The sequence below is a fragment of the Emys orbicularis genome, chromosome 10 (genome assembly GCF_028017835.1).
Source record: "Emys orbicularis isolate rEmyOrb1 chromosome 10, rEmyOrb1.hap1, whole genome shotgun sequence".
NCBI classification, from domain to species: Eukaryota; Metazoa; Chordata; order Testudines; family Emydidae; genus Emys; species Emys orbicularis.
Genome location: NC_088692.1, coordinates 41,612,745 through 41,639,722, shown reverse-complemented (window position 1 = coordinate 41,639,722; position 26,978 = coordinate 41,612,745). Strand labels below are relative to the sequence as shown.

General features: G+C 46.9%; 1 protein-coding gene across 1 annotated transcript; it reads right to left on the bottom strand.

The window, feature by feature from the left end:
• Positions 1–264: 264 nt before the first annotated feature.
• LOC135884808 (cholesterol side-chain cleavage enzyme, mitochondrial) lies at positions 265–24,493 on the bottom strand. Its single transcript, XM_065412355.1, has 9 exons — positions 24,204–24,493; positions 19,923–20,078; positions 19,076–19,275; positions 17,807–18,010; positions 16,955–17,115; positions 14,767–14,933; positions 8,720–8,798; positions 2,886–3,077; positions 265–387 (listed from the first exon to the last, which is right to left on the bottom strand). The coding sequence occupies exons 1-9, from the start codon at positions 24,491–24,493 to the stop codon at positions 265–267; spliced, it is 1,572 nt and encodes a 523-aa protein (XP_065268427.1).
• Positions 24,494–26,978: the final 2,485 nt, after the last annotated feature.

Genomic DNA, 26,978 nt, shown 5'->3' with positions numbered 1-26,978 from the left:
GCTGACAGGTCAGAGGGCTCAGTGGTACCCCAGTTCCAAGTTGCACCCCGGGGAATCCCATCACACCCACCCCTAGCCCCCATTCGTTTCTCCTTACTAGAGTCTAATTTTTATGTCTAGAGACAAAGTTCCATCATATGTACAGATTGTCCCAAACACAGGTGACACCTCTTCAGCTGGCTCAAGATGGGTTGACGTTGGCTCCATCACCCATTGGCCCGGCCTTGTCACAGAATCAGTGGGGAGCGGTAGCTTCTGTTCAATTCATGGCTGGGAGTCCAGGGTCCGTAACGTAAGGCATATTGGTTTGTCTGGGATCAGGATGAGGTCAAACTTGGTACCAATGTCCACTCCTCTCTTGGTTTCTATCTTGAAGTTCTCCAGCATCTGGGAAATAGAACAAAAGAGATAATGAAAATCTGTCAGAGATGCAAACTCATCTTGATTCCAACCAATGAGGCAAATGGAAGAGAAGGTCTCATTGCACTGTGGCTGCAGTGAGATGCTGTGCAAGCTTCCCTCAACTCCCCAGACAGCTTTGCCAATGCCCCCACTTCTGACCTACACTAGAAGCACCATTGAATTGAGCCAGACAGTGGCAAGACACTATGTGCCACTTTTTCAACTTGTGGCACAATAATTTCTTGCCACAAGCCACTATCGCCCTCTGGAAGATTCAGAGTTGACTACCCCAGTGCAGGAAATTTGCAGGACTGAGCAAGATGTGTGGCATTACCTCCCACCACTCTCCACTAAGAAGGATGTTCAGTAGTGCCTTAGGTGAATGACCCTGATAACCAGAGGATGAGAAGGGAGCTCTCTGGGAAGAAGGCAGTGTGGGGCAGCTCCACTGTGGAGTAGGGTTGAAATGACTTTATCCCTAGTCTTTGGCTGAGGGAAGCCCTGTTGACTTCGGGGCTGGACATTCTTTAAATGTCCTTGTATTCATTGCACTAGATGGTCTTTGCTCTCCATCTGTGCATGCAGGAGATGATGTGCACACCCAAAAATGTTGCTCATTTGGGGAGGATTTTGTACCCCTCTAGTTTTGCTTTTTCATGAACTTCAAGAAAACTGGCAAAAATTCTCTGTGATTTGCCATAAAACAAACCATGTGACTTGGGAAGCCTGCATTGTGAAGCTAGCTTTTACCAGGGGGAGGGATAGTTCAGTGGTTTCAGCATTGGCCTGTTAAACCCAGGGTTATGAGTTCAATCCTTGAGGGGGCCATTTAGGGTTCTGGGGCAAAAATCTGTCTGGGGATTGGTCCTGCTTTAAGCAGGGGGTTGGACTAGATGACCTTCTGAGGTCCCTTCTAACCCTGACATTCTAAGGGGCTTATCAGCCAAAGGAAAATTCATGACCTTAGCTAGATTTTGGCAGATCATTTTTAAATTTACCATGAAATATTATTACAAGTATCTTTTTCCCATTTTTAATTTACGATTGTCCTCACAGATGCATTATGTCAATGGGAGAGCGCTTGCCCAACGACATAATTACTCCATCTCAGCAAGAGGTGGAAGCTATGTCGGTAGGAGATGCAGTAGACACCACTGTAAGTTATGTCATTGACTTAAGCAGGAGTATAGACAAGCCCTAAGCTCCTAATGTAGCCTCCATCACCGGTGAATGTGGACATCTCAGATTCTTTAATGCATTTATTCTCACACACCCCTCGGAGGCAGGGCATTGTTATTAGTCTCACTGTACAGCTGCAGAACCTGAGGCACAGAGCGGCTAAGTGACTTACCTAAGATCATACAGGCATCCTGTGCCAGGGCAGAGAATTGAGCCTGGATCTGTGGAGCCCCAGGCTAGCACCCAACCCACCAGATCAGCCTTCCTTGCAACATGTTCATTAGCTGCAGACATCAAAGCACATTATAAAGGAAGGCAACTATTATTAGCCCCATTTTACAGTTGGGGAAACTAAGACACAGAGGCCCTGAACCTCAAAAGTATTTAGGCACCATTGAAATGAGTGGGCATTAGGTGCATAAATACCTTTGTGGATCTGGGCCAGAGAGATGAAGTGAATATCCATGAACACTGACAAAGCTGGGCCTAGACACCAGGACTCTGAAACCAATGCACTATCTGCTGGATCATGCTGATTCCAGTGGAAAGAAAGACCTCCCTCTGATTTGGACTGGTTTTGCGTATTTGTTGCTAATCTTTTGCACGCTTCTAGCAGGACTCTCAGGGTATGGCTACACTGCATTATAAACCAGGATCTGTGGGATCTGGGCTTGTGGCCTTGGTGCTGCCAAGCCCACGCTTGAGCAGCCACACTGCATTGTAAACCTGGGTTTACAATTGCTGGAACCGGGTCTCACGCCATACTAACATGTCCACAGTGAGCTACACAGACTGTCTGACTTGGGTCAGCTTGAGCTGTGTCCACACTGCAACATGACAGGGCTTGAGCAGGATTCCAGCTCAGCCCCACTCACCTAGCAGGGTCCTAAGATCTGGGTCTTGAGTGCTTATTGAGTCAGACTGATTTGTGTGTGGATGGAAGTGGGGGTTGGGGGCTTGGGCTCAAACCTAAATCAGATCCCAGCTTAATGTACAGTGTAGACATACCCTCAGATCCCAGTATGGATTGCGGGGCGCTTGCTGGCACATGCATCTGCACTGTAATTTTCAGCCTTAGCTGCCTGAACCATCTACCATGCAATGCTCATTCCACTTGTGCAAGCCACGCAGACAGCCAAGTGCCTAGACCTCTGTTTTTCTCTTTCCCAACAGAGCCCTAGGTTCCCCTGGTTCTCTGTGCAGCTGCCCACAGCCCTTCTCTGGCATCGCCGGGAACTTGCCTCAGCGACAAGGTGCTTTGCAAATTCTGCAGCTTTGCCAAGGGAGGAAGGTGTCAGACTCACATGGATCAGGAAGAGCTGCATCTCCAGCTCAGCAATCCTGCGACCGAGGCACTGGCGTGGCCCAAAGCCAAAGCCCAGCCCCCTGAAGTATGTAGAGTCCATTTTCAGCCATCTTGCCGGATCGAACAGCTCTGGCTTGGTGAAGAACTTGGGATCACGGCCCATAGCGTAAATTCCAACCTGCACTAGAGTCTGCAAAGGAGAGGGGAGGGAGGGTGAGTGGACTGCTAGCAGCTCTCCCAGCAGGCATCCATCACAGGGGCTGTGCCAGACTTCAGTCATGACAGGGGAGTGACACTGCAGTCACAATGTGAGGGAACAGCATCTGCCCTTACACCAGGGGTGAGTCTGGCCCATTGTGCCACCACAAACAGAGATCTACACACAGGGCCTGGTGGGCAGCCCTCCCTCAGGGTGGGTGACACTGACTTTAATGGTATGCTCCATCAGGAGAGCGCTGCTGTATGTGCTGCGCAGAGAGGCTGTGCGCTGTTCACTCTGTAACTGGCAATGGTTTCAGAGCCTGTGTCTGCTCCAGCCAGCCACACGTTTAGTTCCCCCATTTTCTTTGGGCCCATCTAAAGTGCTCTTACAACTGAGTGTAAGCTCCATATCTACGCACGGCTTAAACTCACTAGGTGAATTCCCTCCCCCACCCCTTTACACTGGGTAAAAGGGCAAAGGGAACAGCAGAAGGGGTCCCATATCCAGCTGGGGGAGAATTCCCTCAGTGCAGGCAGGTGTGGTGGAAGGCTGCTTTCTGAAGGACATGTGTGGGGCTCAGGTGCAGCAGAGATTCTCGGCAGAGCAGTGCTCTGTGGGGCAGGCTATGAAGGCTGCTGTAGGTTAGACAGGCCCATGGGCAGGGGACACTCCAGCCGCCAGAGCAACCCAGGATCAGGCAGGTGCAAAGGTAGTTTAAAGTGCCCCTCCCTCACCCCCCCGGGCTGTGAGTTCTCTGCTGTGTCTCTAAAGCTCAGCCCAGATTCCCATGCCTTGGCCAGCCAGTTTGGATGGGCCCAGGCGCTTGTGCTTTGGGCTGGGTTCAGATTCATGGTAGATCTTTTCTTTAAACACCAAGCTAATGTGCCCCAACCCTGGCATCACTGACTAGCCCAAGCCTGGTACAATCCTGGTTGGCCATAAGCAAGTTTTTAAACAGTGCTTATCTACAGTCTTCCCTTGGCTGTGAATGGGGCCTTTGCTACAAGCCATGGGTATTCTGCACTAGATCTGGCTGACACAATGGTTAAAATGGCCGGGGCAGCCTATCATTGCTAGCCTTACCATGAGGCGAACTGAGGCGGCCACCTCAGGTGCCAGATTGTGGGGGGGCACCACTAGGACCCAGAGTGTGTCTGCTGCTGGTGCATATGTATTCTCTCTGCTCTAGATGCACAGAGATGGTGGAGTGCTGTGCTGGAGGAAGAAGGGCACAAGAGACATAACAGGCAGGCAGGAGAAAAGGTGAGAGGGAATAACAGAAAGCAGCAGGAGCTGCAGGGAGAGAGAGGAGGAGGAGTCTCTTATGTACCTCTCTAGCACCCCCAGGAGCCTGGACTGATTAACAACAGCTTCTCAGGGAGCTTCCTGTTTCCTGCTGCTTCCCTGAACACACTTGAGGAGAACAAGCAGTCAACTGAAGTAGTAGGAGCCAGTTAGGCCTTTAAGATGCCTCACTCAGGCCCTGCTACCAGCCTGCTTATTTGTCCCCTTCAATTCAGTGCTGAAAGCCACTATAGATGGCACAGAAAAGCTGAGTGAAAGAAGAAAACGCCCCTCTGGGGCAGCATTCAGAAAAAGAAAGAAAGCAAAGGAAGCTTTTCTATCTAAGCAGGAAGGAGCTCTCCTGAGATACATAGACACAAATAGAACAGGAGTACTTGTGGCACCTTAGAGACTAACAAATTTATTAGAGCATAAGCTTTCGTGGGAAACAGCCCACTTCTTCGGATGCATAGAATGGAACATATATTGAGGAGATATATATACACACATACAGAGAGCATGAACAGGTGGGAGTTGTCTTACCAACTCTGAGAGGCCAATTAAGTAAGTGAAAAAAAACTTTTGAAGTGATAATCAAGCTAGCCCAGTACAGACAGTTTGATAAGAAGTGTGAGAATACTTACAAGGGGAGATAGATTCAATGTTTGTAATGGCTCAGCCATTCCCAGTCCTTATTTAATCCTAAATTGATTGTATCTAGTTTGCATATCAATTCCAGCTCAGCAGTCTCTCGTTGGAGTCTGTTTTTGAAGTTTTTCTGTTGTAAGATAGCCACCCGCAGGTCTGTCATTGAATGACCAGACAGGTTAAAGTGTTCTCCCACTGGTTTTTGAGTACTATGATTCCTGATGTCAGATTTGTGTCCATTAATTCTTTTGCGTAGAGACTGTCCGGTTTGGCCAATGTACATGGCAGAGGGGCATTGCTGGCACATGATGGCATATATCACATTGGTAGATGTGCAGGTGAATGAGCCCCTAATGGTATGGCTGATGTGAATAGGACCTAAGCTGAGCTAGAATTGATATGCAAACTAGATACAATCAATTTAGGATTAAATAAGGACTGGGAATGGCTGAGCCATTACAAACATTGAATCTATCTCCCCTTGTAAGTATTCTCACACTTCTTATCAAACTGTCTGTACTGGGCTAGCTTGATTATCACTTCAAAAAAAAATTTTCTCTTACTTAATTGGCCTCTCAGAGTTGGTAAGACAACTCCCACCTGTTCATGCTCTCTGTATGTGTGTATATATATCTCCTCAATATATGTTCCATTCTATGCATCCGAAGAAGTGGGCTGTAGCCCAAGAAAGCTTATGCTCTAATAAATTTGTTAGTCTCTAAGGTGCCACAAGTACTCCTGTTCTTTTTGTGGATACAGACTAACACGGCTGCTACTCTGAAATAGACACAAATGTTCACTGTGAGCCTTCCGGCCCCAGTGAGGATGTGAGTGGTGAGGAGATGCCTGATCTTCCAGTTAGTCAGAGTGCAGGTGACCTGGCAGCTACTGCAGCATCCATATCTGCATCTCAAATGGATGTAACCATGCACATTCCTGAAGAAAAGTGTAGATCGGAGAAGAGTGTGGTGAAGGCGCAAGAAATAGCTGCTGCTGAGTTTAGTTCCTTAAGTCTAGATGATCCAGGACTGTGGACCCACTTGAGCAGTAGCCTGAGGGACTTCCTTGTACTGCATAGGCCACAGCAAGTGAAAAACTTCATGTTCCCCAAAGACAATGAAAATAGAAGTTTCCATCCAACACATTACTGGCGTGAAATCCCCAATGGTGACAAAGTGGAGAGGCCATGGCTTATGTACTCAAAAACCCAGAATGATGCATACTGTTTTTGTTACAAACTCTTCTAGTCTAATGTTCCAGCCACATTGGGTTCTACAGGAACAAAGGACTAGAAAAATCTGGCTAGAAATCTGGCATGCCATGGGAAGGCAGCAAATCATCAGAGAACATTCCATAGGTGGAAAGAGCTTGTGATGAGACTAAGGTTAAAGGCCACCATAGATGATCAGCATCAAGAGAAGATTGCATCAGATTTGCATCTTTACTGGCAAAAATGTTCTGAAAAGGCTCATTGCCATTGTGAGAATGCTTGCTACCCAAAACCTAGCACTTCAGATCAGCTGTATGTGTCAAACAATGGAAACTTCCTTAAAACTGTGGAGCTGATGGCTGAGTTTGATGCTGTACTCCAGGAGCATCTAAGAAGAGTCACCACCCAAGAAATGTACACACACCACTACCTTGGAAAAACAATTCAAAATGAGATCATACAGTTACTGACAACAAAAGTCAAACAGAAGATTGTGGCAGATCTGAAGTCAGCAAGATATTACTCTGTTATTCTGGACTGCACACCTGACATCAGCCATATGGAACAAATGACTTTAATGGTGCATTTTGTAACAACAACGGAACCTAGTGAAAATGTCCCTGCAATGGTGACTGTCAGAGAGCATTTTCTAGAATTTATTGACATTGATGATACTACAGGAGCTGGTATGACAAAAGTGCTTCTTAAAGAGCTGGAAGATATGGGAATTGCGATAGCTGACATGAGAGGTCAGGGCTATGATAATGGTGCCAACATGAGAGGAAAAAACAGAGGAGTGCAGACACGGATCCGAGAGTTAAACCCTCAAGCTTTTTTTGTCCCATGCAGTTCTCATTCATTGAACTTGGTGGTCAGTGATGCAGCATCAGCTTCTAGTGAGGCTGCTGAATTTTTTAATGTAATTCAAAGCATTTATGTATTTTTCTCTGCAACAACTCATCGATGACAAATTTTGAAGCAACATCTGGGAACATCCTCTCTGACACTGAAACCACTGAGTGCCACACGATGGGAAAGTCGAGTGGAGGTGATAAAGCCTATCAAACACTAAATTGGGAAGATAGATGATGCCATAGTTGCCATTATGGAGGATAATGCTATGACAGGAACTGTTCGTGGGAGAAGAGTGGCAGAGGGAAATGGAATCACCAGAAACATACATAACTTCACATTTCTGTGCAGCTTAGTGTTGTGGCATGACATTCTATTTGAAATAAATGTTGTAAGCAAGAGACTCCAAGGTGTTGACCTTGATATATCTGGAGCAATGGAACAACTGGACAAAGCAAAGTCGTACCTACAGTCTTACTGGTCAGATGAGGGATTTCAAAACGTTCTGAAGACTGCACAGAAGTTGGCAGAGGAACTTCACACCGAAGCTATTTTCCCACCCATTCAAGAATACAAGAGTCACCGAAGAAAAAGACATTTTGATTACGAGGCACGGGATAATCCCATAAGAGACCCCAAACAACAATTCAAAGTTGAATTCTTTAACCAGGTGCTAGATTGTGCAATACAGTCAGTGAAAGAACGTTTCATGCAGCTCAAGGAACACAGCAGTATATTTGGGATGTTGTATGATATTCCAAAACTCCTCACTATACCTGAAGAAGACCTACCTACACCAGCAATGCAGGGCACTAGAGACACATGATGACATGCGCGATATTGATGCAAGTGATTTAGGTGATGAACTGAAAGCCCTTTCAAGATACATTTCAGCAGGATCAACTCCAAAGGCTGTTCTGGAATATATGTGCACAAATAAGATGACCACCCTCTTTCCAAATGCTTTTGTTGCTCTGTGCATACTTCTAACACTTCCTGTAACAGTTGCCAGTGGAGAACACAGCTTCTCCAAGCTGAAGTTAATAAAAACACATCTACGCTCCACAATGACACAGGAGAGGCTGGTCGGCCTTGCAACCATCTCAATAGAGCATGAGCTGGCCCAGACTGTGGACCTTCAGGAAGCAGTTCAAAGCTTTGCAACCAAGAAGGCATGGAAAGCACCACTTTGATTATTCAAACGGATAAAAATGCCAGTGTTTACTATGCAGACAAGAAAAGTTACATTTGCTGTTCAGGCGTTTGAAAGTTAAGTGTTACTTAAAATTTTGGAACAAGGCATTTTAAGTTTTTAGTTCTCCTTTATTGGGGTAGGTAGCAGAGCAGTACCATGAGAGGAGTAGAACAGGAAAAAGGTAGAACTGAGACCTTTCAAAGTTTTGGCCCAAGCTAGGGGGCATGGGGGCGTCATTTGAGCTCCCCACCTCAGGTGCCAAAATGTTGTGGGCCAGCCCTGCAGCCTATAGCTGTGCTCCCACGCTGGCCACCACCATTGGAGAGGCACCAAAAGCAGCAACAGTGGAAAATGTTAAGACATCTAGTGGAGACAAAGCCAAAGTTCCACAGGTGCCTGTTCCCCTCCTTCCGTCTAGCCCTGCCCCAGCGGGAAGCTCACCTTGGCAGGGATGAAATAGTCCTGGAGGATAATCTCCTGTGTTGTGTATCTCTGTAGGGTCACTGCTACTGGATGGAGCCTGCAGGAGGAGGACACATCAGGGTGGTATTTACTCATCACTCATTTACAGTTGATATTGTCCCAATGGGCAGAGTATACAATCAGGGCTGTGCATGAGACCAGTCATCCACCTTAGAAATAAGAGCTCAGCCCAAAGATTCCCCATGTCATTCTGCTCCCACTTTGATAGAGGACCTACCTCTGTTAAACCAGGCCATCGAGCTATTGCTTGTGACAGGGTATACAAACCCTCCGCTGTCCAGGAGAAGGTTAACAAGCTGCTGTGGGCTTAATAAGCCCTGACCTGCTACACCTGCAATAGGTGTCAGGGAGGGCTGTCAAGCGATTAAAAAAATTAATTGCAATTAATCACGCAATTAAAAAAATAATCATGGTTAGTCGCATGATTAATCGCACTGTTAAACAATAATAGAATACCATTTAAATATGTTTTTATGTTTTCTATATTTTCAAATATATTGATTTCAATTACAACACAGAATACTAAGTGTACTGTGTTCAGTTTATATTTATTTTTTATTAGAAATATTTGCACTGTAAAAACCAAAAGAAATTGTATTTTTCAATTCCCCCGTTACAAGTACTGTAGTGCAATCTTTTTATCATGAAAGTTGAACTTACAAATGTAGAATTATGTACAAAAAAACTGCATTCAAAAATAAAACAATGTAAAACTTTAGAGCCTACAAGTCCACTCAGTCCTTCTTGTAGTTCAGCCAATCATTCCGACCAGTGGTTCTCAACCAGGGTACATGTACACCTGGGGATACTCAGAGGTCTTTCAGGGTGTACATCAACTCATCTAGATGTTTGCCTAGTTTTACAACAGGCTACATAAAAAGCACTAGTGAAGTCAGTACAAACTAAAATTTCATACAGACAATGACTTGCTTATACTGCTCGATATACTATACACTGAAATGTAAGTACAGTATTTATATTCCAATTGATTTATAATTATATGGTAAAAATTAGAAAGTAAGCAATTTTCAGTAACAGTGTGCTGTGACACTTTTGTATTTGTGTGTCTGATTTTGTAAGCAAGTAGTTCTTAAGTGAGGTGAACCTTGGGGGTATGCAAGACAAATCAGACTCCTGAAAGGGGTACAGTAGTCTGGAAAGGTTGAGAGCCACTGGCTCAGACAAACAAGTTTGTTTATATTTGTGGGAGAGAATACCACCCGCTTCTTGTTTACAGTGTCACCTGAAAGTGAGTCGCATGGCACTGTTCTAGCCAGTGTGGCAAGATATTTATGTGTCAGATGCGCTAAAGATTCGTATGTCCCTTCATGCTTCAATCATAATTCCAGAGGACATGCGTCCATGCTGATGATGGGTTCTGCTCAATAACAATCCAGAATGGTGCAGACTGATGCATGTTCATTTTCATCATCTGAATCAGATGCCACCAGCAGAAGGCTGATTTTTCTTTTTTGGTGGTTCGGGTTCTGTAGTTTCCGCATCAGAGTGTTGCTCTTTTAAGACTTCTGAAAGCATGCTCCACACCTCGTCCCTCTCAGATTTTGGAAGGCACTTCAGATTCTTAAACCTTGGGTCAAGTGTTGTATCTATCTTGAGAAATCTCACATTGGTACGTTCTTTTTGTTTTGTCAAATCTGCAGTGAAAGTGTTCTTAAAATGAACAACATGTGCTGGGATGTCATCCGAGACTGCTATAACATGAAATATATGGCAGAATGTGGGTAAAACAGAGCAGGAGACATACAATTCTCCCCTAAGGAGTTCAGTCACAAATTTAATTAACGCATTATTTTTTAACGAGCGTCATCAGCATGGAAGCATGTCCTCTGGAATGGTGGCTGAAGCATGAAGCATACGAATGTTTAGCATATCTGGCACGTAAATATCTTGCAATGCTGGCTACAAAAGTGCCTGTTCTCACTTTCAGATGACGTAAATAAGAAGCGGACAGCATTATCTCCCATAAATATAAACAAACTTGTTTGTCTTAGCGATTGGCTGAAAAAGAAGTAGGACTGAGTGGACTGGTAGGCTCTAAAGTTTTACATTGTTTTGTTTTTGGGTTGCAGTTGTGTAACAAAAAAAAATCTACATTTCTAAGTTGCACTTCCTCGATAAAGAGATTGCACTACAGTACTTGTATGAGGTGAATTGAAAAATACAATTTCTTTATTTATCTTTTTTACACTGCAAATATTTGTAATAAAAATAATAAATAAAGTGAGCACTGTACACTTTGTATTCTGTCTTGTAGCTGAAATCAATATATTTGAAAATGTAGAAAAACATCCACAAATATTTAATAAATTTCAATTGGTATTCTATTGTTTAACAGTGTGATTAAAACTGCGATTAATCATGATAAAAAAAAATTTTAGTTAATCACATGAGTTAAGTGCGATTAATCCACCGCCCTTGTGTCAGGAGGTGTTAAAAACAGGAGAGCCCAGCTTCCGTAAAGTCTGGCTGGGACGGAGAGCAGCTTCCCAGATCTTACTCTATGAGGAAAGTCTGACTTGGGGCCAGAAGCCCCAGAGGAGGGAAGGTCGGCTTGACAGGGAATGTGCTCCATGTGACTTGCCTGTTGCTGCTGTGTGTGGGACCCTGCCTGAAAGGAGTGACAGCCAAAAACCCCTTTTACTTTGTGCACCTGGCCTGGGAACTCAGTAGTGGTTTGGTGGGAACCCAGCTATGGCCCTGTCACATTGCTTAAGACAGTTTCCATTGTGCACAGCATGCTGGCTGGGTAGCTGATCAAACCAGCATATTGCTTCAATGGGATGGGAGCGCTAGCAAGTCATCTAGCCCATTTCCTTGCATTGAAGCATGATTGACCCTGGTTTCCAGCAGGGTCCACCAATCCAAACACTGGTCGCTGAACAGTTATTGCTAGAACTGGGGAAAATTCCCAGTGTAGATAAGACACATGATGCCTAAAGCCAATTCTGCCAGATGGGGGTAAGATCTAGTCTTGAATCACTCCATGGTAAGTGATTCCAGTGACAATTTGTGCTATCACCAAACTGGTCCTATAACACTACCCCTAATATTTAGCCTAAACTGTCCCAGCTGCAATTTAAGATGTGTTGTCCTGTCCTCCTTGATTGCATGATCACGGTCCTTTCCATGCTACCCCATGCATACAGCCGCCATGCATCACTGTGATACAGTTTCCCACAAAGGATGTGTCCAATCCTCTCAAGCTTTTTCCATGGGTCTTACATGCCAGTTCTCCCATCTTCTGAGCCATTCTCCTCTAACCTCATGTTTGTCAATGTCTCCGTTTGACTGAACCCACAATGCCAGTTTAAGAGCCTAAATACATTTCCTGATATCCTCTAGGGGACCAATTCTGCTCCTGAGGTAAATCAGGAGTCACTTGATGGTCTGTCTATGCAATTCCACTGGTGTAAATGATCAAAATCAGGCCCAAAGCACTTAACACATGAATGTGTTAGAAAAATCATTCATTATTATTTATATTATTGCAGAGCCACCTCCAGGCATGGTCTACTCACTGTACAGGTGCTGTACAGAGAATAAAAAAAACAGTCTCTGCCCCAAGATCAACATCTCTGCCAATCTAGCAGTCATTATGTGCACAGCAATATCTCATGTAGCCTTGGGTATGAGAAGCTGTTTCATTGAGAGGGTGGAGATGATGGCCATGAAACCAGAGCTCTTCCCTGTTGTCTTTGTGTTTTTTGCTATAAGCTGTTTAATGTCCACCTGGCCACCAGCAGGGAGAAGCAGAAGCTTGGGGCTAGATCTTCAGCTGGGGTAAATCTAAATAACTCCAATTAAGTCAATGAACTGATGCTGATTTGCCACAGCTGAAGATCTGGCTCTTTAAGTAATGCACATCTAGCAGCCCAGCACCCTCCCTGGCACGAGCAGTTTAGTGTCTGCAATGGGAGGGAGTCTAAGTCCCAGCATGGGCCTAGATGTGCTGGCCCAGATGAGAATTCTCTTTGGACAGGTTCCCCTTCTCCCATTGTCCTCCCTGCAGAGCTGGACTCCTAGCCTTTTAAATTGATTCAGAACTTTCCTCTCTGAAGCAAGCACTGCAATCTTTGAGTAGCTTTGCTCCTGCACGTGCAGGGCTTTATTAGTTTAGTCTGCCATTTCCCAAGGTTAGATCTGGTGTCAGTGGCAGATGGGAACACACTGTTATTATGGCAGCAATCGGCAGTCCTGAAGGATCTCTTCCAAAGCTGTCTAGGTTTTCTTTGGCTTTGTGTTTGCACATAATGTGCTCAGAACTCTTGAGCACATCTCTTGCAGACCCATGAAGTTTATTATTAATCCCCATCCTTGTGCCACCTATCTCTCTTTCATGGGAGATTGATGAGGCCAATATTAGACAGACAAAAGAATTCAACTGATTTCCTGGGGTTGTCAATGTTGGAATCAATTATCAATGGTGCTATTTTTTCAAAGTTTCTTGAGTGCTTGATATTAAAGATTCTGAAATACGAGGAAGCAGTAGGAAAGCTTGCAAAAAGAGACCAGACAAAATGCCCCCTCCCTTTGATCCACAGGCACAGGTCTTCAAAGCAGCGGATGTGCCATGCGTCTCCTATGCAAGGGCAGAGTGGGTCATGGAGGAGTCGAGGAAGCTGCTCACACACAGAGAACCAGTTTAGTGATATCCTTACTCATGGTATCTTATGGGATGAGTGCAGGGGACTGGACCATATAAACTCTCAAGGTCCCTTCCAATCCTATGATTCTATGGTTCTAGTCTAAAACTGTATTATAATTTTCAACTGCTAGGCAGCACAGTGCATAACATCCCTTACCAGAACTAGTAACAGCAAACCTAGCCGTGTTCTAAGGTATTTTAAAAAGAACACATATATTGGATCTCTCTGTAGCCAGGCCACATCTGGTACAGAAGTCTGACCTGCAAGTAGCAGCCTTGCAACCTCCCGTGTACAAGGGGTACATGACACTTTGCAGCATGGGCCTATTTGTCAGTCTGCAAAGGCACTGTTCAGTGTAGCAGTGACCCAGAGTTAGCAATGACTTCATATTTGTTCTCTTCTCCTGTTTCCTTGAAGCTCAGAGAAATTGTCATGGAAAAGCAAAATGGAAACTTTATGGTGAACCCACTGGGGGAGGGATGGAGGAATCTTCCAATTCTGTGAACTTATTTTTTTGGAAGGACAACAGTGCTGTGCTCTGTGGTGCTCAGATAATTGCCTTTTAAGGAGGCAAATTTATCACCCTTTGCATCAGTTTCTCTCAAAATGTTTCCATTGTTGCTAAGTCATAAATGCTGCACTGATGAAAAAGTGTGTTAGATGGACTGTAGCAAACCCACTATGCTGGCAGAGAACCAGACACCTCCAGCATCAACAGCACAGAACCCTCCCACTAGAACTAAGGTGATAGCTCCATAGGTAAGTAGGTAGTGACCTGTTATCTTCTAATACAGGGGTTCTCAAACTGTGGGTCGGGACCCCCAAGTGGGTCACAACCCCATTTTAATGGGGTCATCAAGGCTGGTGTTAAACTTCCTGGGGCCCAGGGCCCAAGCCCAAGCCCCACCACTCAGGGCTGAAGCCCAAGCCCAAGCCCAAGCCCCACCGCCCAGGGCTAAGGTTACATGCCCGCCACCCGGGGCAGAAGCCCTTGGGCTTCAGCTTTGGCCCCGCCCTGCCCTGGCCAGTCTTTGGTCCCCAGTTGTGGGGTCGTGTAGTAATTTTTGTTGTCAGAAGGGGGTCACGGTGCAATGAAATTTGAGAACCACTGTTCTAAGAGGATTCAAGAGCCATTCAAGGGAGACACTCGTTTTTCTTCAATGGTAAAAAAATCCAGCTCCAGTGCTCAGATTCTGTAGTGCTGGGGGTTGTATAAGTACCTAAGTACCAGGCTGAACTCCCATAGAGAGAAGGCAGGCATCTGTGGACCCACATCTGGGTAGAAAGTGGTGGGGGTCAGGAACTGATTACACTATCTTGAAAAGGAAAACTCCTTACCTGAGCGTTTCCTTGATGACAGCTTTGAGCAGCCGGATGGCTTTCAACATCTTCAGCATATCGCCCTGTGCTGCCTGTCTGGCCGCAAAGATCTCCGCCCGCAGCTGCTCCTGCACCACTGGAGTGCGAGCCAGTTCGAACATGGCCCACTGGAGGGTCATGGAGGTCTAGAGCAGGGCACAGAGGATGGTCATGGGGGTCTAGAGCAAGGCACAGGGGAACCTCCTAGAACTCAACACCAGCTGGGTTCTGACCCTAGGGATGTTGCTCTCTGGGTGACCCATGCATGCCATGTCTCCGCTCTGTGCCTCAGTTTCCCTTTCTGACAAGGGGGCCTGGTTGTGTGGCTTTAATGAAGCACCTTGAGATGCTCAGAGAAGAGCCCCTGTGTTGATGAAGCGTTACGGGCCGGGACTTTTAGAAGAGCCTATAGGAGTGAGGCACCCAGGTGCCAGAACTCCAGTTCCAAGCTCTCAACATTTGCCATTCTCTGCCTTGTGTACTCCACCACGAGCATCCTCCTTTGAGGAGCAGTGTGGAAAAGTCATCTGGGGGCACTTACGCCATCAGAGGGGTGCCAGAGCCAGGATATGCAAACAGGGAACTATGTTGAGGTTCCACCATTGCTCCTTAGTGAAATGCCAGGTCCAAGGTGATAATGAATTCTCTCCCCTAAACCTTCTAGTACACAGCAGTTACCACAGATATTGCAATATTGCTGGCAAGTTCTGTACCTTGAGAGAGCACCCTGTTTCAAAGTTTCTTCAAAGTTAAGGATAATGGTAGGTGGCTTGCCTGTAAGATTAATTCTCCACAAGAGGATGAGTGCTGACATTTATGTAGCATTCTATAACTGTGCCTCTATTTCACTTCATTGTGGAATATTTCCACAAATCCATACTGCTTAAAAACGGTCATGACACTTTTAAAGTATATTTATCATGTGTGCATATTTTCCATTAATGTCAAAGTTATCACACATTTAAATATGAGCCTCTAACTCCATATTCCTCATCTGTATATAATTGTGATATTACATATAAAGCATGCCTTGTAAGGCATCGGGGAAAGGTTACGATCTGCTGAAAGTCATTTCTCTATCCATATATGTGCATCATTAATGCATGTGAGGTTATGAGAATTGTATTGTATGGTTGTCACTGAAACATGCTGTAAATTGGGGAATCAGACAGATAGCTCCCCAGAGGCAACAGCAAGAAGAGTAACCAACACCCAGGTGGGGTGTGAAACAACCCATCAACAGCCATTGTCCAGCAAGGGAGCTACAATGCAATGACTCACCTGCATGAGGTCACATCAGGGGGATTGCTCAACTTTGCCTGGAGACTCAGCAATGCCCCCCAGACATACCTGGACTTGTGTTTTCCAGACACATGGACTGAGGGTATAAAACAGACAGAGTGGACACATACTGGGCCCTTCTCCTGCCCCCACCTATGCTGCAAGCACACAAGACACGGAGAAGAAGACAAGACTCCAACAGGGGAGATTGGCCCAGGTTTAAGGAACAAACCTGTATATTAAGGACTGCAATATCCAGTGGAGTGAGATAAACTGCTTAATCTAGATGTTGTCCAGTCTAATAGGGTTGAGAGTTTAGACTGCATGCTTATATTTTATTTCTTCTGGTAACTAACTCTGACTTTTTGCCTATCACTTAATATCACTTAAAATCCATCATTTATAGTCAATAAATTTGTTTTACTGGTTATCTTTACCAGTGAGTTTGTATGAAGTGTGGGGCAAATCTGCTCAGGGTACAAAGGCTAGTGTATATCCACTTTCCATTGTTGAAGTGATGAACCAATTAATAAATTTGCACTGCTCATCTTGAGCAATGCAAGACAGTATATTCCTGGGGTACAGTGCTGGGAGCTGTGGGGTTTTGGCTCTGGTGCCTTTCTCTGTGTGATTCATGAGTGGCTCTGGGTGCATTCATGCAATCTAGCTGGGTGTGGGGTCTCCACATGTAGTTGTGCTGAGTAATAATAGCACCTGGAGGGGTTGCTGCTGGTCACAAGCAAGGCATTGTGAGATACAGCCCAGGCTGGAGAGAGTTAAGGGGGAACAGCGGTCCCACAGTCTGAGGCTGCACCCCAGGGGGGATCCTGTCACAATCACCACCACAACAATGGCACTCTCCCCAATCCCCGAGGCTCATCCTTACTGTGTCCACCCCGCCCGCCATCATCTCTGTCACGTTGGCCTTGATGTCATCGATGGGCAGCTTGTCCTGTACTAAGAGGCTGGACAGGATCCCAGTATATTCCTTGGTGCTTTTCCGGTCCAGCCGGAGCTCTCGGTAGATGTTCTGGATGCACTTGTCAGCTGGGAAAAGCGGGAGGGAGATAGGGAGAAAAAGCAAAGCAGTAAATTCATCATCTATAAGTGCCCAGCCCTCCTCCCACGCCCCATGCCACCCCACCCCACTTCTGAGCCCCTGGTCCCTGAGTCTCCTGAGGATGCTAAGGTGCTGTCAGTGAGTGGCTTTTTAATGGCATCTCTTAAGTCAAAGGATCTCACCAGCCCCAGCCAAAAACTGTGTGGCTTTCCCATGGGTCAGATCATTGGGCTTTCCCAGACTGGCCAACCCTGGCTAGAATCTGGTACCCAAGGACAGTATGGGGAATCCTGCACTTTCCTGACACTTCGTATCTTTCCTATAATTCCCCAACTGAAGCCACTTGAGTGATCCCTCCTGCACCACAGAAAACCCCACCAGCTCCTCCAGCAGCGCTATCCCTGCTGCCTTCCATCTAAGAGACCCTGGCAACATATCAGAGCCCTCAGTATAGCAAGGAGCAAGTATCTTCCCAGAGTCACCCCTTCCTATGAGCAAGAGCTATTTTCTGTGCAAATCCATCCTTTTCCCTGCATGATGCTCCAACAACTTCTCATCTGTGGCAGTATGATACTGACTCTGGGACCTTCCACATGACAGCATGAACGCTCCTGCTCTAGCCACCAGCCTTACTCTAAGATGGGTGAGATCTATGCAGCAGTGCACATGAGCTCTCACCATGCCTGAAAATCACATCCCAGGACTGCACATGGTCCCGCCAGGTCTTAGAGTTGATCCTGCAGAGCAGGCTGGGCGGGATGTAGAGCATGGGTGAGGTGGTGTGGAACATCAGGGTCACGGCATCGATGAACTTCTGCGCCTCGGGGTCAATTAAATCCTGCAGGAGCCCAAGGCGTGCTCCATACAGGACGTTGCACACGGCTGCAGGGGCAAGGGTTAGGGTTAGAATCCAAAACTTCCAACATCCCCAAAAATGTCACTCTGGGGTGATCGGAGGCCATTGGCCACAAGCACCTCCATTGCACAGTATGTTTATATGTAGGGCTGGTAGTGCTGTCTATTAAGGATACACAGGCAACCGTAAATCTGGCGTTTCCTAGCTTCCGAGAGCTTGGCTTTACAACCTTAATGTTCTTTTTTATGTAGTTCTATTGTGTGTAAGATATAGTATCTCTTATCCAACATCATTCCAAGATCTTCACTCCAGAGAGGGGTCATTTCTACCCATCTTTATTCTAGCACTAACATATTTGTCGTTATATATATAAAACGCAGTGTCTAGGACTGAAATGCAACCACCTCTGTGGTGAAATGGCAGTATTTCAGGGTCAGCCGACACTGCACAACAGTTCAGGACACGAAGAAAGAGCACTACATGTAGCTGAGGCTGCAGAGAGGGTTTGGTGAGGCACAATGACTCCAGTTGAAATTTGGCCAGGACTCTGGAGCCATCAACTGTATTCTTGGAGGAAGTGCCATGAGTAGTCAGAGACACAGTTCAGGGGCCAGCTGGTGTAAATTGATGTGTTTCCATTGACTTCAGTGGAGCTGTGGTGACTTAAACCAGCTGTGGATGTGGTCCTATAAATATATTTCATCCACAAGACACTCAGACATGATGGGCAGAGAGGTTCTGGATGATCCTTGCAGAACTTCGCATTGCAGTCTGAGGCATAAGGTTAGACAGAAGAGGTTCTGCTGAAGGTCACTTGGGTGCTCATCCAAACAGATTTTCCTAAGCAGAAAGGGTGGATTTTCCACTCCTAAGGGCGTTCAGACCCTATAGGTATGGTTCAACCCCTTCTAATGATAAGGGGCCATTTGCAGTCACACGAATCAGTGGCATGTCTGGGGTGGCTGGTTTGCACTAGTGCAAACTGACTGAGCTCAGCAGGAGCTTTTCTCTGTTTCCCCCAGCCCCAGGTGCCCCCACTGAGCAAATGGACGCCCACAGGCAGCTGCAGCATGCCAGCCCAGCCCACTCACACTCCAGGGCGAAGCGGAACAGCTCATTGGTGAGGTCGGCCGTCCACCTCCCCCGGCCACTCTTCTCGATCTGGACTCGGACCCTCTTGACAAAGTCCTCGCCCACCTCATTCAACAGGGGCACAAAGCAGTCAATCACCTGCAGGGACAGGACCTCTTTATTCAGAATGAGGCGGTCAGAGCGCCAGGCCTCTCCCTTCCTGGGAAAAGCAAAGGAAGATCACTCACATTGCTGTGTTCCCTGATATGTCCCGCCTTTCAGGGCAGGGCACAGTATAAACCCATTCTTCCCCCCTACACCCAGCCCCTACCCACCTCTGCAACCCTCCTCATCTCGCCCACGAAGCAACACAGACTGATTTTCCCTGAGTGGCACCCACTGCTTCCTGTCCAGCTGCCATGCCCTGGCTGGTCTGTTCCCATGTGAATTCCTTCCCAGACCTAGAGTCACATGTTCCAGGCCAGAGTCCTGGCCTGACAGTCACACGGGTCCTAGCAGCAGGGAAACAAGTTGCATGGGGAGTGTAAGCTAGGGATCAAGGAGGGTTTCCAGGACGGGCAGGTTGGCATGTGCTCCAGTTAAGAGACCAGACCTGACTCTCTACTACTGGTAAACCTACCTGACCCACCTGAGCCTCAGACAGTTTCCTAAGAATTAGGTGCCAACCCACTTCTCTCCCCAGCTGATGCTCCAAATTCAGAGGCATCACTATGACAATGCTCCTCTTCTCACATCATGCTACATTTCCTCCCTTCCTAGATTACTACATAAAGGTGAGCCCAGCTACCTTTGTCATTAAAAAGGGAACTTCACACCCCAGCATACCCTTTAATAGACCTTACTTACTTGAGAAGCACTCCATATGGCTTGTTGCGGAAGTCACGGTAGGCCACCCAAGGTGGCACCATGAACCTCTCTGGGTAGTTGCCCTCCGATTTAAAGAGAGTAGCAGCATCTTCGGGGTTAATGATATTCACACTCTGGTAGAGGCCGAGTTTCTCCCTGTGACATTTGACAGGGGATCAGGACACTCCCACAAGCAAAGAGCCCTGAAGAAAACCTCACTTGCTGACCCTGATAAATGCTGAGTGGGGCAGGAGTTGTAACTGGTACCCCATGAGTAGCAATGGGGGAAATTTACAAGGGCCAGAGTCTCTGTTCAGCATCGATACACACCTAAAAGTCTGGCTGCTGATCAAAACTATGGGGCTGCTCCAAAGTTTGGAGAAGTCTTTCCACTGACACCAATGAACTCTGGATCAAGTCCTGTCTTCTGAATTATGTATTTAATTAACTTGAAATGTCTAAAACATGCCCATTGCAGTTGCCCATGGGCATATGTTGTATGTGAAAATAGGCCACTATCAAAACTCTTATGACATAAATAACACGCATAACCTCCCATACTTGAAACTCAGAGGATGGGCTTTTCAGCAGCACCCAATTGACTTAGCAGCACAAATCCCATTGACTCCCAATAAGACATATGCTCCAAAAATCACTTGGCCATTCTGACTCCAAAGGGCTTTGGACCAGCCCTTAACAAGTGCTTCATAATCTATATGGGATTATGACTGGAGACTGCACTCAGTGACAGGGGCGGCTCTATGTATTTTGCCGCCCCAAGCACGGCAGTCAGGCAGCCTTTGGTGGCATGCCTGCAGGAGGTCCGCCAGTCCCGTGCCTTCGGCGTACCCACCGCCAAATTGCCGCCGAAACCGCGGGACCGGCAGACCTCTTGCAGGCATGCCGCCAAAGGCTGCCTGACTGCCGCCCTCATGGCGACCGGCAGGCCGCCCCCCGCAGCTTGCCGCCCCAGGCACGCGTTTGGTGCGCTGGTGCCTGGAGCCGCCCCTGCTCAGTGACCCAAGAGGTCTCTTCCCTTCTGTTTTTACTACTTCTGCATTTGTTTAGTGATTAGTGTATGGGATTGGCATCCAGGAGAACTGGCTTCTGTTATTGACTCCCTCTCTGAATCCAAGTCATGCCCCCTTCCCCTGCCTCTGTTTACCCTTCTGTAAAATCAGAACAACAATAATATTTCCCTCTCTCCTATGGGTGTTGTGAGGCTTGTTTAGTTTAATGTTTGTTGATTTTGCTCCCAGGCTTGGACAAAAGGGGCCATCACAGGAATTAGACATGGAAATGAGTTAGATTGAATGAGCTACGATTTCCTGTCCAATACAGGGGTAGCCCCAAGCTGTTCCCATTGGGAGAGTTTTCGTTAGTCTTACACTCAGGAATTTTGGTCAGTTGATTTTATTTCCTTTCTTAATATCATACCCTGTCATAGCATGATAATAATCCTCCTCGCTGTTTGCCAAGCTAAACTGCACATATTTAGCTAATTTCATCTTCCTCACTCAACCCCTTTGCTGCTGTTCTCTGAATTGCCTTCCTGTTACCAATATCTTGCTGATAATGATTCTACCTAAAACACAGCTGGTCGCCGTTACCATGGAATCTGAGCCCGCCACGGGCTTTGAAGTATTTGTCCTAACAACTCTGTGAGGAAGGGAAATGTTAGTCCCATTTCACAAGTGGTATATTAAGGTATAGAGAAACTAATGGCCAGATTTTGAAAGATACTTAGGCATCGGTGTTCTCAGTCTTGCAAAACCTAACTCGTTGAGGAGCCTAAATCTCATTCTCAAAAGTGATTTAGGCACCTAGGATTCTAAATCCCATTGGCTTTCAATGGGAATTTGGCTCCTAAGGGCATAAATCCGTTTTGCAAATGAGATTTAGGCTCCTAAATAAATTAGGTTGCTACAACACTGAGTGCAGCAATACCTAAGTACCTTTACAAATCTGGGCCTAAGTGAGTTGCCCATGGTCACATGTGAAGTCTGTAGTTGAGCAGGAACACAGGTCTCCAGCATCCCAGGCTAGAACCCTAACTACTGAACCACCCTTCCTCTTCTGCCTGAAGACAATGAGTTGCCCAGACCATATTTTAGGGGCACTTGCACCAATCCAAAGTATCAATTACCTGGCAGCCTTGCATGAAGCCTTGATATCAAGTTTCAACACCTTCGAAAAAAGTACCCACTTTTGAAAATGCTGGCCTTAACCTCCCTATGCCTCAGTTTTCCCACCTGTAAAGCAGGGGTAATAAGTTACCTACCTCATAGGGAGACAGTGAAGCTTAATCTATGAATGTGCCTTAACATCCTGGGCTACCTCTTGGGTTTAGTGGGGCAGCTGCTCTGGGTCTGTAACTCTTGGTGTGATCAAGGGGTGATCACATGGGAAAGGGTCACTCTTCCTGTCTGCCCAGTGCACACAGTGAAGAATTTGAGCAGGCTGCATTGTGGCTTTGGAGCCACAGCCTGAGTCTGCGTGGGACAAAAGGGCTGTGCAGCTGTCAGAACTCAGCCAGAATTCCCCCTGGCGCACTGACGTGGAAGCTTTGTCACCTGTTTCAAGAAGGCAGCATCTATTTCCCCTCCACCCCTTCATACTGGCTCAGCTGCTCTAACTGGCACAGAGCCATGGTTGCACCATCCATTTGCCCCACAACAACCTCTTTGGGAAGGCTGGCATGGTGCGTGCCACTAGCCTTTCACACAGATCATGCAAGAATTATCTGTGGCTGTCCACAGGGCCTAAGTGCAAGGAGCAGCTCCCCTTGAACACCCAGCCACAATCTGTCTTCTAAACTACATCACAGCCACATCCCACAGCCTTGTTCCATAGGGCCTCCCCCTAAATGTCCTTCCTAAGGGTCTGATCCTGGGAGCTGCCAACACCTGCAACTCCAAACCAATGGGAATTGCCGGAGATCAACACCACCCAAGATCAGACTCTAGTTACCCAGGCAAAACACCTATTGCTTCCAAAGGGAACTGAGCACAAATAAAGAATAAGGGCTTCAGGATCAGGCCCATGCAGACTAAACTAGCCCCAGCTGTGTAACAGCTATACAAGGTAGTGGGTCAAATCCCTAAGACTAAGTCTAGGGGTGAATTTGGGCCCATGAGGTTTTCTCATGACTAAAATAACCCTGGGCTAGAGAAATACTGGTGGAAGCAAAACATTGCGATGAAAAATATAAAGCCAGCACCTCAGCTGGTGTAAATGGACACAGCTCCACTGCAACCTGTAGAAATCCCCTGACTTTTGCTAGCTGAGAATCTGACCCATAGCCTTGTACTAAGTACAGTTTGGAGAGAAGTTTGCTGTTAATAATAGAGTCCCAAAGATTCTGCCAGCCAAGGGAGTGTGATCAGAGCAACAATGAAAATGTATCGAACAATGTAAATGGCCACTTCGATCCCATGTTGGCTTTCTCGGTACAGTTACACGCTACAACTATTTTGATTTGCAGATAGAAGGGTAAATCCAGGGCCTCTTGCCCTGTTATATTAACTGTTGGTTGAGTTGGGCATGTGCTGCAATGACAGAGTGAAATTACACTGTGTAATGTTACATGTTCACACACTGAGGTTTTGTATTACTGCCCATCCCCATGGCGTCTGAGCTCCTAGATGTACAAACCTACATAGAGAGGAAGGGTGGCCTTCTGGTTAAGCCACCAGCTGAGACTTCCTGTCACCCCTAAATCTGGCCCAGACCAGACACTGAAGGATCTTTCAGACCTGACCCTGCTAGACTATTAGTGTTCCAGTCACTGAAATCAGGGTCCCTCTGTGCTAGGCACTGTGGGGGGGGAGAGGGGCCTGCCCAAAGACCTTACCATCTCAATAGCCAAAGGGTAGGTTGAGAAACTGAGGCACAAAGAGGCCAGTGACTTGCCCACTGTCATGCAGCAAGTCAGTTCCAGATCTGGCACTAGAGCCCAGGTCGCCTCACTCCCAGCCTTATCCACTAGACCACACTGCCCCTCAGTTTATACTACTGGAGTTGGGTCCCTGGGGACAGAGGTAAAAGTGGATCTAAATGGAGGGGCAGATGGATAAGATTGTCCCATAAGGCACTGAGAACCCAAGTTTCCAGGCTCCTGCTCTATTGCCCAACCCACTAGACCGTGGTACCTCAACACCCTACCTATACACACCTGATCCCCATATTTTCTTTTATGCCGCTGAGCTGCCCTTAGCAGGGATGTGCAGAGCAAAGGAGAGCTGTTGCTGCCCAAGTGGGGCCTGCCTCACAGCTTCTTACCTGTAAATGGGTCCAAACTTCTGGAACTTGTGGATCATGATGTTGTGGACGTTGTGGAAGCCACCCTCCTGCCAGAAGTGAAAGAGGTTAAGCCAGCCTGTTCTCCAGTTGCCTGGGAGCTCGCTGAAGGACCGGGCCACCTTCCCTTGGAGGGAAGGAGGGTACACCTCGCCAGCGGCTGTGTAAACCCTGCGGTAGCCAGGGACCTGGCCATCCTTGGTAGGGGAGAGGATCCACAGGCTGCTGGGATTGGCTAAAGCTGGCAAACGCAAGCCACCCCTGGCTAACATGGCCCTCAGGGAAGGGAGAACAAAACCAACGAGCCACCTTGTGAGGGAAAATTCCTGCAGACTGGCCCACGCTCCAAGAGCCTTGCTCTTATTAACACAGTCTCTGTCAAGGATATGAGCTAGCCAGTTGAATCACTGCTGCAGTCCTTGCCTCCCAATCACTCTGATAATTATAGTAATGACAGTGGAAGGTTAGTGCAAGCCACGCCCATAGGAATGCAGGAGTAAGGGGGGAGCGAGGTAGGGGGTGGACATGGTTGGCTACTCCCACTTCCCTTCCCAGTGAGAAGGCTCAGGAATGCATTTCTTTGCAAGGGATAGAAATCTGGTTCTGATCAGCTAGCTAACCCTAATCTTTGATGCTCCAACAATGCTGGTTAGCTTGGTTTCGTAGGGTTTCCTGGAAGAGGATTGGTTGAAACAGTATGTTTGGGGGAAGAACGAGGGGGCACAGAACAAGGACCATGACCTAGATCCTCAAAGACATTTACATTCGTAACTTTCATTGAAATCAAAGCTCTATATAATTACTGTATGAGTCAAAATAACACCACCACCTACCTCTTTTAATAAGCAGATCTGAACGCACTTTACAAAGGCGGTCAGAATTATTATCTTCCTTTTACAAACGGGAAAACTGAGGCACAGAGCGGTGATGTAACGAAGCAGGCCAGTGCTAGGAATAGATCCCAATTTCCTGACTTTTAGTCCAGTGCTCTACCCACTAGGCAATAGTACTTTTTCAAAGGATACTCTGCAAATAAAAATTGAGCTCACTCAAAATCTGCTCCGCATCTAGAGGAGAACTGGCTGTTTCAAAGCAGCCAACTCTGGTGATTTCACTGCAAGTCCTGTGACATTTGGTGTTTTTCTTAAAGTCGCAGCTCCTGGAGTCCACTGGTTGCAGGAGAATCTCAGCTTTTGGGTTTTTGATTTTTTTTTAATTGCTGAGAAAATATTGAAATTGTGAAACAATGCACCGTGAAATCTCAGAAACTAGGAGGTAAGGAAAAAGACCATATAGATAAAATAAATCTCATTATGTTTAAGCCAATCTCATGATTTCTGGGGGCCTGGCTCCTGATTTTTGAATGCTTGGGGATTGGCAATACTACAATTCATAAGGCCCGAGTTCTGTTTGGCTTGGGTAAACTAAGTTCTGGGCAAAAACCACTTTGAAATCAAGAATATTTTTCTGCGTTTGCATAGTACAAAAGTCTGAGATGTATGGGTTTGCCAGGAAGGTTCCCCTTGAAAACAAAAACAACACAAGTATCAGAGGGGTAGCCGTGTTAGTCTGAATCTGTAAAAAGCAACAGAGGGTCCTGTGGCACCTTTAAGACTAACAGAAGTATTGGGAGCATAAGCTTTCGTGGGTAAGAACCTCACTTCTTCAGATGCAAGAAGTGCATCTGAAGAAGTGAGGTTCTTACCCACGAAAGCTTATGCTCCCAAAAACAACACAGTTTCAAGTTGTCATGGACTCACAGTACTCGTGCTCTCCCCCAGCTCTGTATGGTCCCTGGGAGGAACCCCCTTCAGTGCCACAGCCCTTTTCAAGGGGTTCACTCTCTCTCGGGGGTTAAGCTGTAGGCCCCTCCACCTCCTGGAACTGCACCTCTCTGACCCTCAGCATGCCTGTCTCTCAATGTGGGCCCCCTCAGGCAGTCCACTCGCTCTGGACCCCCGGGGCCTCCAACCCCAGAGGGAATAATGCAACCCTGATCTCTAGACTGGAGTGACTCTCAGCCAACATAAAACAGAAGGGTTTATTGAGCATCAGAACCCAGCATGGGAAACTCTCTGGGCCCTCAGGCCTAGCATCCCTCAGCACAGTACATCTAGGTCTGTCCCACATCCAGGTGGGCTCTGGCTGCTCTCTCTCCAGTCCAGAAGCCCCCTCCTTCCAACCGAGGCATTCTATAATACCTATCACAGGCCACAACAGCTCCTCCCCTGTCCTTTGTCTTCCATCCCAGGTAAACAGGTAGCTGGGGGCCTCTCTCCTCCATCCTTTGCTCCCCCTCTGGCTGGAACTGGTTGGTCAGGTCACCCGGGTCCTCTCTCCTCAACCCATTGGCCTCCCACTGGCCAGCACTGGCTGCCTTCCAAGCTGAGCTGGGCCTCTTGGTCACCAGGTCACCGGTCGCTAGGGTCCCCCATCTCCAGACTGTTGTCTGGGGTCCCAGCTGCTAGGCGAGGTAACACCTGGTCTTCTGCAACAACAAACCCTCTCTCACCACCTTGTTAAATATTCAGCACACAGGGAAACTGAGGCACGCACACACTATTTATGTAAAACACTACCAAAATCCCCAACTTTGTCACATCTCTCCCCCTTTGAGTCTGAACTGAGCCGGGTCACTCCAGCCAGTAACCTGGGGAAGTTCAGCCCCCCGTCTCTAAGACAAGCATAGGCTTTAACATTCATGCTCCTCTTAACATGGACCATGGACCACCCCTATATGATCATCCAGAAGGAACA